At 54.3% G+C, this 10,019-nt stretch overlaps 1 protein-coding gene across 1 annotated transcript; it reads left to right on the top strand.

Moving 5' to 3' along the window:
- Positions 1–1,984: 1,984 nt before the first annotated feature.
- FAM83C (family with sequence similarity 83 member C) lies at positions 1,985–9,576 on the top strand. The gene is made up of 4 exons (XM_004746556.3): positions 1,985–3,682; positions 5,800–5,967; positions 6,183–6,307; positions 6,805–9,576. The coding sequence occupies exons 1-4, from the start codon at positions 3,170–3,172 to the stop codon at positions 8,243–8,245; spliced, it is 2,247 nt and encodes a 748-aa protein (XP_004746613.1). The 5' UTR covers positions 1,985–3,169; the 3' UTR covers positions 8,246–9,576.
- Positions 9,577–10,019: the final 443 nt, after the last annotated feature.

Raw genomic sequence — 10,019 nt, 5'->3', positions numbered from 1 at the left:
AAAAAAAAAAAAAAAAGATTAGGGGGTACCCAGGTGGCTCATTTTGGTTAAGCGTCTGCCTTCAGCTCAGGTTGTGATCTCGGGGTCCTGGGATCAAACCCCCATATCCCACATTAGACTTCCTGCTCAATGGGGAGTCTGCTTGTCCCTTTTTCTGTGTCCCTTCCCTTCACTCGTGCTCTCTCTCAAATAAGATCTTAAAAAAGATAGGATTTTTTAAAAGATCTTATTTGAGAGAGAGCACAAGTAGGTAGAGCAGCAGGCAGAGGGAGAGGGAGAAGCAGGCTCTCTGCTGAGAGGGGAGCTCAATGCAAGACTCAGTCCCAGGACCCTGGGATCATGACCTGCCTCTTAACCCACTGAGCCACCCAGGCAGCCAAGAGAGAGAGAATCAAATACAAACATGGCCATGGAAGGAAATAAACAAAAATCTAGAGCCAAATTTGTACACCCACACTTAAGCAGCAGCATTCACAATAATCAGAAGGTGGAAACAACCCAAGCATGATGAATGGATACACAGTGTGGTCTACTACACACAATGGGATATTATTCAGTCTTAAAGAGGAAGAAAGTTCTGACTTCAGCTCCAACATGGATGAACCCAGAGTACATTATGCTAAGTGAAATATGCCCGTCACACACACACACACACACACACACACACACACAAAATTCCACTTAGATGAGATGCTTAGCGTGGTCATATCTATAGAGTCAGAAAGTAGAGTGGTGGTTGCCAGAGGCTGGGGGAGAGGAGGGAATGGGGAGTTGGTGTTTAATTAAGGGTACAGAGTTTCGACTGGGGAAGATGAAAAAGTTCTGGCCATGGATGGTGGTGATGGTTGGGTAACTATGAATGTACTGCATGCTACTGAACTGTAGGCTTGAAAATGGTTAAGATGGTAAACTTTATGTTGTATTTTGCCACAATTAAAAATAATTTTTAAAAAGCCCAAAATATGTCTCATCAGATAGATGTGTAAACACCGAGGGATAAACACGGGAGCGTGCTGCCTCCCCTCCCAGGAGCGCTTCTCCAACCCAGATAAGGCCCCGGTTCTCCCCCTCAACAAATCTGGAGATAAGGCCCTAATGAAGGCCTGCCTCCTTGGATACCCCCCCACAGCTCATTACCCTCCTACGGTCTGGCTTTGCTTACTCAACCGCCCACCCTTCACTGCGGCCTCCCCCCCCCCCTTGGGAGGAGCCTCCTTAGAGCCCCTGGTGCTCCAATTTCTGCCCCTGCCCCTGGAATGTGGTGGAATGGCCCAGCATTTCACCTCCTGGCCTTACACTGACCCCAGGGCTCCTCCCTTCTAAGGTTCCTCAAAGACAAAGCTCCAGCCCCATTCATCTTTGGTCCCAGGGCTCAGCTCGACACAGGAACCCCTAAATCTCTCTGCCCCCTGCTATGAATGTGAGGGGCCCTATGTGAGGCTCAGTAGACATAAGGACCTGCGTCTGGTCTGAACATGATCACAGGCCAGATAAAGCAAGGGCAATCAGTATTATACAAGGTTGTGAGACCTTATACAAGGTGTTTACACCTTATACACCTTATACAGGTGTTTGCTCTTCTGCCCTCCAGGCCGTCCTCATCAGAGCTCGTTCTTCCTCAGAAGGGGGATACCTTGAGCTGACACTGTGCACTGTTGTGGCCACGTCTGCCTGGCCTGCATCCTAAACTAACCGCCATCTGCTGACTCCTCTTCTCTAGAACAAAGCCTCTTAGGCTACTGAGGACTCTGGTCTTTTTTCAGGGGCAGAGAAAAGAAACCTGCCTGCTCTGTTTGCCTCCCGACCTTGAAGTTGCCCCCATCCTCTGAAACCTTTCTTACTAACATTTATTTTATTTTTTAAAAAGATTTTTATTTATTTGACAGAGATCATAAGCAGGCAGAGAAGCAAGGAGAGGAAGCAGGCTCCCTGCTGAGCAGAGAGCCCGATGCAGGGCTCGATCCCAGGACTCTGGGATCATGACCTGAGCCAAAGGCAGAGGCTTTAACCCAATGAGCCATCCAGCCTCCCCTCTTACTAACATTTAATACTCAGCCCCTGAGTTGGGGAGGAAGGCTGTGGTGTGGCCCACAGCAGGCCAGGAGCATCCCTGAAATGGAGGGTGTCAGAAACTTAGCCATCTGGAACAGCGTTTCTCAGGAATGGGCCTGGGCCCACTGCCCCAGGTGTGCCAGGGTAAGTATAAATATAAAAAGCAGGCTCCAGAAACTTACTCAGACTTTCTGGATTTGAATCTCAGATGGCTGGAGCTTGGGGATCTGCATTTGAACATTTCCCCACTATTCCTGGGGACTAGGGTGAAAGCCCCTGCTCTAGGCCCTTGGAGAGTGGGCTCAGAGCCAGGATGGGGGTCGCAGTAATGGAGGTAGAGTGTGGCAGAGCCATGATGGGAGCAGAGAGGCCCAGATGCGGGACAGACAGGTGTTGATGTTGACAGTTCTCTGTGACACTCTGATTCTTATTTAGGGCCTGTGTGCAGGCATATCAAGGCTTGGGATACCAAGGATACACCATGGGTTGGGGTTATGGCTAATCTCTGAATTAGCATTCGGGTTTGCTTACATGAGTTTGATCAAAATGTGCGGTCTAAGTATGTCAGCCTGTACTTCACATCCATGTGTCAGCTGTCCGTGGGTCAGCCTGTCTCCTGTGTGTTCACGCCTTTGTCTCCATGTCTTGAGTCATTTGTCCACCCTGGTGTGTATGATGTGTGTGTGTGTGTGCACGCGTGTCCCCGAGAATGCCTGGGTCCGTCTGGATCATAAGCCAACCTTCTTGGGGGCTCTGGAAGGTGAGGGTTTGGAGGAAACTTGCTAGGAGGCTGGTGGGGATGGAGCAGATGATGCCGGGGTGGGGCCAGGGTGGGGGTGGGCAGGAGTGTGTGCTAAGGGCCTGGCCCCGCCATTTCCCTGGGCGGGCGAGTCTCAACAACAGGCAGACAGGTGAGGCTGACCTGACAAGTTCTAGAGGCCAGGGGCAATGGGGCGGAGCGTGGCTCTGACTTAGAGTAGCAACAGGTTGGGAGCCTTGGCACATAGAGGGCGGGCGGGCAGGCAGTGCTTCTGTTAGTGTGTTTCTCCTGCTGCAGCCAGCCCCGGGGTGCAGGCCATGGAACCTGCTGGAGGGTGAGGGCAGCCGGTGGGCAGGCATGTTTGGAAGCCTTGGGCCGGGGGACTTGGGAGCCCAGGGCATGGCAGGAGCCCTGCGGAGCCGGGTGGAGGAGCTGAAGCGGCCGTGGTGGCGGGAGGCCTCACCGCTGGTGCTCCAGCACAGTGAGGCGGCCCGGCTGGCAGCCGATGCCCTTCTGGAGCGGGGAGAAGCTGCCTACCTGCGGGTCATCTCCGAGGAGCGGGAGCTGCCCTTCCTGAGCGCTCTGGACATGGACTACATGACCAGCCATGTGCATGGGGGCCCTGAGCTCAGCGAGGCCCAGGGACCAGAAGCCTCAGGGCCTGACCGCCTCAGCCTGCTCTCTGAAGTCACCTCGGGCACTTACTTCCCCATGGCCTCCGACGTTGACCCCCCAGACCTGGACTTGGGCTGGCCCGAGGTTCCACAGGCCACAGGCTTCAGCCCCACCCAGGCTGTGGTCCACTTCCAGCGGGACAAGGCCAAGAACATCAAGGACCTTCTGCGTTTTCTCTTCAGCCAGGCCCGCACGGTAAGGGCCTTATCTCTTCTGGCATTAATTTCACAGATGTGGAAACTGAGGCCCAGGGAGGGAAAGGGATCAACCCCAAGGCCATACAGTAGCCTAGGGACAGCACTGGACTAGAACCTCCACTCTGGAAGGTGGGCATGTGTTTTACTTACCTTGGTAACTGCCTGGCACTCAAGATCATTTGACCACGAACACGCTGGATATGCACGCACGACTGTGTATACTACAGGGAGAGATCCTCTGCATCTTTCTTGGGAGAGGGTCCTTGGTCTTTATCAGAGTCTCAAAAAGGTTTATGATCCCAAACTAAGAACTCCAGCCTTGTGAACATTTGAGTCACCACCTTGACTTTCAGAGCAGGAAACTGAGGCCAGAGAGGGGCTGGAACTTGTTTAGGGAGGTCCAGTGTCAGTTGGTGAAATAGATAGTTTAGGGGGAGGCCGCTGCCTTCTAGGACCTATCACCAGCCACACCTCACCCTTCACCCACTGCATCTGTAGCTGGGCTGGGAGCAGGGAAGGGGCACTGGTGCCTGGGCCACAGCATGGCATTGGAGGGCTGGGCTTTCTGTTTTGCACCCAAAGGGAAGAGGAATGGAGGCTTCTGGGCTCAGGTTTGGGGATTAGGGGCTCAGGAGAAAGAGAAGGAAAAGGGCTGGTACTGGTGGTCAGTACCTAGGAAGGCTCCAGCCACAGACATGGCCTCATTCCCGAGCCCTGATCTCCGACTCAGGAGGCAGGGGCATGGATCAGATGACTCCAAGAAGGATTTGAGGTGAGTTAGACTCCATGTCTTTGTCTGGGGAGCAGCCCAGAGGGTGCCAGCTGCAGAGATCAGGAGCCAGCACGTTGGGAATCTCACGGTTACCTCCAGAGCCTCCCTGGCAAACCTACCTGTGCCCCAGGCAGGGGAGGGCCAGGCTTGATTAGCACTGGGAATGGGGTTATTAGTGAAGTGGCTGCTGTTGTCACTCCTGTCCCTTTGATCTTCCCTACCTGACCTTCTTCCCCTGACCCCTGGCCAGGCCTGTGACAAGGAGGGATCCTTAACCCCATCCAGACCCCCCACCCCTATCATTTGGGCCAGGAGCCATGCTTCCACTCTGGGCTGCCACTGACTGTCCAAGTGACCTTGGGAAGTGTTTCCTTTTCTTGTAGGCCAAGGTCCTTGTTTGTTAAGCAGGCAGGAGGCAGGGAACATTTGTTGAGTGCTTGTCGTGTGTGGAGTATTTTCACATCTAACCCCCAGAACTATGACATAGAGCTCCCATTATCCCCATTTAACAGATGAGGAGATTGAGGCCCCCAGAGGTAAAGCAACTCGCCCAAGTCCACATCACTAGCAAGTAGCAGAGTGCAGATTCGAACCCTGTTCTGTCTGGCTCCAGAACTGGGGCTCTTTGTCTTGCACCTCTTGACTCAGCCTGGACGAGGAGAGGCGCTCTCGCAGCACGTGTACGCAACAGGAAGAAGGGGCAATTGGGGGCTTGATGGTGCAAGGATTTTTTTTCAGGGCTTCTCTGAGACAGTCCATTGTAGGAGGAGACCACAAGCCCCAGCCCCACAACCGAGCAGAAAACTTGGTTCCACCTGGTGTGGGTGGAAGTGAGGGAGTCCCTGGGTATGGGAAACCATGCCAGACCTCTGCAGCTTCACAGGGAAACTGAAGCAGGTCTGGCAAAGGGCTTGAGGATTCCAATAACTGGCTTGCAGCTCTAATTCTTGAGGAGGGAACCGCCGACAGAGCTAGCCCGCCGACAGAGCTAGCCCTGGAGCTAGTGGGAGAGTGTGAGGTACATTGGGAATCAGGGTCTCGGTTCTGCTTCTGACTCCTTTCCCGCTCTGGGCCTCTTTGAGAAGCTCAGGACAGATAAACACTCTGTCCTCAAAGATATGCACGTAGAAACTTTCAGATTCTGGGCATTCAAAACAGGGGACCCTCCATGCGTCTCAGTTAAGGAGAGTTGTTGTTGTTAATAAGCCCTTTCAGTCCAGATGTTTTCCCAGGCTCCAGCCTCCCGATGTTAAGCCGAATTCTCTTTTCCTGGACCCCAGTTCCTAGCCCCCCCGCACTGGGCAATGTTCCGCGCAGGACTGAGTTTCCCTTACATCCCCCAGGTGGTGGCCGTGGTGATGGATGTGTTCACTGACATGGAGCTTCTATGTGACCTCATGGAGGCCTCGAGCCGGCGTGGTGTCCCCGTCTACCTGCTTCTGGCCCAGGAGCACCTCAGGCACTTCCTGGAGATGTGCTACAAGATGGACCTCAATGGGGGGCACCTGCCGGTCAGTGAGGGACAGGGGCAGTAACCAAGGGGTGGGGTGGGGAGTTGGCGAGGGAAGAAGGGTCAGTTGGGTGGTCAGGAAACATTGGGGGTCGAGGGGAGTGGGCAACTGCGTTCCCTTCGCTGTTTAAGGTTAGAGACTGCGTGGGATTTAGACAGGGCTTGAGTCCCATTGTCTTAAGGTCAACAACCAATCTCCCTCTGTCCTTGGCCTAGAATATGCGTGTGCGCAGCACGTGTGGGGATACTTACTGCAGCAAGGCAGGCCGTCGCTTCACGGGGCAGGCCCTGGAGAAGTTTGTCGTCATCGACTGTGAGCAGGTGGTGGCGGGCAGCTACAGGTGAGCATGTGGGACCCGCAGAAAGGGGCGGGGGTCTGTGCCACTGGCTGGTGAGGGTGCCTGGGGTCTGGCAGCTTGAATGGGCCTCCCCTCATCCCTCCCTTCCAGCATAGACTGAGCAGCTGCCCCCTGCCAGGCATAGTACTGGGCTCAGGAGATAGTATGGGAAGCAAGACAGCCCCAAGCTGGACCCCGGAGGAGGTCATCCCGTGGAAGGATTGCTTTAGTGCTTTTGGCAGAGAAAATGGCTATGGTACCTCAGAACTGGAGACTTCAGGGAATCTCACCCCCAGTCTATTTTACAGATGGGCAAGTTGAGGCCCTGAGATGGGGAACCATGGGCCCAAGTCCTCTAAGCTCAGCTCTGAAGTCAGAGCTCTGCGTCAGCTGGGTCCTCAAGGTGGTGGAGGTGTGGTTGATGTCCTCCCCTGGTTGTGACCCCTGCCTAACCCCAGGGTCCTGCACTTGGCCTTCTGACCCTGACCCTCTGCCCCCAGCTTCACCTGGCTTTGCAGCCAGGCCCACACTAGCATGGTGCTACAGCTGAGAGGCCGCATCGTGGAAGACTTTGACCGAGAGTTCCGCTGTCTGTATGCCGAGTCTCGGCCTGTGGAGGGCTTCTGTGGTGGCGAGGATCCCGTGTCTCCTAGGGCACTGTGTCCTCCCCCAGCGGCCCTGGGCTTCGGGCCCGCTGTGCCAAGCCCCACTTCCTCCTCACCCTCCAGCACCAGCCTCAGCAGCATCAAACGCTCACCTCTGATGGGCCACTCCTCTTACCTCGCTCCACCGGGAGGTGCTGGCTGCAGTGACAGGGGTGTGGTGTCCTCATCCCTGGGCCCTGCCCGCCGCGAGGCCAGTGGCCAGTCCTCTCTGCAACGCCAGCTGTCAGACTCAAACCACGGCTCACTGCTAGGGCTCTACAGGTCCAATCTAGGCAAGCTGGGGGCGTCCCCATGGTCCCAGTCCTCTCCTGCCCTCAACCACAATGGTGCTAGTCCCTTAACCCTAGCAGTGGGGTCACCTCTGCTTGCTCGCCAACGCCCCCTCCTCCCCTTCCCTCAGGGGGCTGTAGCCCTGTCCCGGCTCCCAGAGAATGGGCTTCTGGGAAGCCAGGAGTGTAGCCCCCAACGAGGTCGCTGGGTACCTGGTACAGCCCTGGAGACAGTGGAGGAGAAGAAGGTGTCTCTGAGTCAGAGCCATAGCCAGTTGGATCTCCTTGTCCCCTTCCCCAGAGCCAGAGAAGCTGGAGGCCCTGATTCTGGGGTTAACCCCAACTCAAGCTCCCCCTGGCCTGGAGAACAGGCCCCAGAGGACAGGAAGTTGCCCCCAAACCAGAGATACAACCAGCTGGATCTCCTGCCCCAGACCCAGGGTGCTGGGGGTACCCCTGAGTCAGGTTCCCCTAGACCTGGCAACCGAACCCCAGAGGACAAGAGGCTGTCCTCGAACCACAGCCACAGCCAACTGGACCTCCTGGCACAGTATCCCAAGGGTGGGGGCTCCAGAGTGCCTCCTGAAGCCAGCTCCTCAGCCAGAGCTGGCAAGCAGGGTCAAGATGAGCGACGACGGACACTGGGCCACAGCCAGCTGGACCTCATCACAAAGTTTGGCCCATTCCGGGGCGAGGGACCTGGGCCCAATGGTCTCCCCAGACCAAGCCCTGCTCGAAAGGCTGGAGTGGGCTCTGGGGATGAGAAGCGGCTGACCCTGGGCCACAGCAAGTTGGACCTCATCACCAAGTATCATCAGTTGCAGGGTGCCAGGCAAGGACCTGAGCCTGGCCTCCCCGGGGGCCCCACAGGTGGACATCACAATGGCAGTAACAATGGCCTGTTTGGGGATGAGAAGCGGCTGACCTTGGGCCACAGCAAGCTGGACCTCATCACTAAGTACAACAAGTCCAAGTTCAAGCTGCTTCGAAGCCGCTTTGAATCCTAGTCCTGCTCCCAGCGGAGACGTGTCCCTCCTCCATCTACTTAGACTCTAGATTTATCAAAGTTCCAGACTCCAGGGCACTCCAGCAGGGGCTGCATGGAGAGCCGAGGGTGTCTAGAAGCCCAGGTTAAATACTCACTGGGCTCGGGATTGTTTACACACACACACACACACACACACACAGAAATGGAACCCACAGTACCTGCCCTTTGCCACTGTGCTGGGGACTTCACACTGGTTAATTCCCATCCTTCATGCTCATAATATCCTACAAGATAGACCTCTAGAAGGTATACATGTCTAAGGTCATAGATACTATCTTTCCTGTCTTAGAAATGTGGAAGCTGAGGCCCAGAGAGTTTGATGACTTGGTTGGAATGAGATCCAAGTCAATGGCAGAGCCAGGGCCCAAACCCCATGTCTCTGACTCTTAAGATGGTGTTTTTGCACACTGCACACTACTATCAACAGTTCACATGTCCCCTGCACACAAAATATGCACATTACAGAGATGCCCCAAATGCCATACAATATACTAACGGGGTTCACATCCACAAACTGCACACCCGTAGACACACAGAAAGTACACAAAGGTTCATGTGATAAACCCAAACACCCAGAATTCTAGTTATAGGTATTCAATAAATGTTATACGGCTAAATGAATGGCTACACAAAATATATACATTCAGTTCACCTGTAGATCTCTCAGGAACCACAGATGATAAATGTGCACATAACCACACACACACACACACACACACACACACACACAGACTTGCACACACCAACCAGTATCTTCTTTGACCTAAGCGGTGTACCTGACCCTGGACTAGCATACAATGGGGCTGACAAGTAAATCAGACTCGGTCCCTGGGAGACAAGGATTAAATGCATAAATGCCGGTGGCAGGCAAGACAAAGATGTATCTAACTAAAGATCAGTCAGTAATGGATGGTGGAGAAGGAAGGGCAGAGAGTGGTGGTGACGGAGTGGTGAGCAGTTTCAAAGGAGGCAGACTTTGAGCCAGGCCTTGAAGGATGGGGAGGATTGGACAGATGGTGAAGAAGAGGAATTCCTGGTAGAAGGAAGCGGTTGAAGAGAAGCCAGGGAGAAGACTGGAGAAGTGGGTCTGAGATGAGCTGGGGAGAATGTAGAGGGCATGGATACTCAGACTCCCGACACACACACACACGCACACACACAGGCACACAACAGTTTGCTGAGTGTCCCTAGAAGCAAAGGTTCTGACAGGTTGTATGTCCTTTTCCTGAGTTCACCACCTGTCTGGGACAGTTTACATGATACAAATCAATAAAGGCAGACATGCTATGACCCAGCAGCAGCCTGGTGTATTCTGAGAAAGGCGGAGTTATGAAACTGCATGTTGAGGGTTGGGAAAGGGCACTGTTCAGTCCAGTTATGGAGGGCTCCCTGAGAGAGAGTGGATGGCTGCAGAAGGGCTGGGGGTGAGGGGAGGTGGGGGGAGGACAGGGGCTCCAGGCCTCCTCTACCTTCATTGTGACATTCTTTTTTTTTTTTTTTAATATTTTATTTATTTATTTGACAGACAGAGATCACAAGTAGGCAGAGAGGCAGGCAGAGACAGAGAGATAGGGAAGCAGGCTCCCTGCTGAGCAGAGAGCCCGATGCGGGGCTCAATCCCAGAACCCTGGGATCATGACCTGAGCCGAAGGCAGAGGCCTTAACCCACTGAGCTACCCAGGCGCCCCTCATTGTGACATTCTGAGAGGCCCTGGGGCTTTGTGGATTCTACA

The sequence above is a fragment of the Mustela putorius genome, unplaced genomic scaffold, assembly GCF_011764305.1.
Source record: "Mustela putorius furo isolate JIRA1106 unplaced genomic scaffold, ASM1176430v1.1 tig00000743_pilon_pilon_pilon, whole genome shotgun sequence".
Taxonomy (NCBI): Eukaryota; Metazoa; Chordata; class Mammalia; order Carnivora; family Mustelidae; genus Mustela; species Mustela putorius.
This window is presented reverse-complemented; position numbering and strand designations above follow the sequence as displayed.

Coding starts and splice junctions, on each gene's coding strand:
- FAM83C (XM_004746556.3), top strand. CDS start 3,170: ATGTTTGGAAGCCTTGGGCCGGGGGACTTGGGAGCCCAGGGCATGGCA. Junction 3,683..5,799: donor TCTTCAGCCAGGCCCGCACG/GTAAGGGCCTTA, acceptor TACATCCCCCAG/GTGGTGGCCGTGGTGATGGA. Junction 6,308..6,804: donor GTGGTGGCGGGCAGCTACAG/GTGAGCATGTGG, acceptor CTCTGCCCCCAG/CTTCACCTGGCTTTGCAGCC.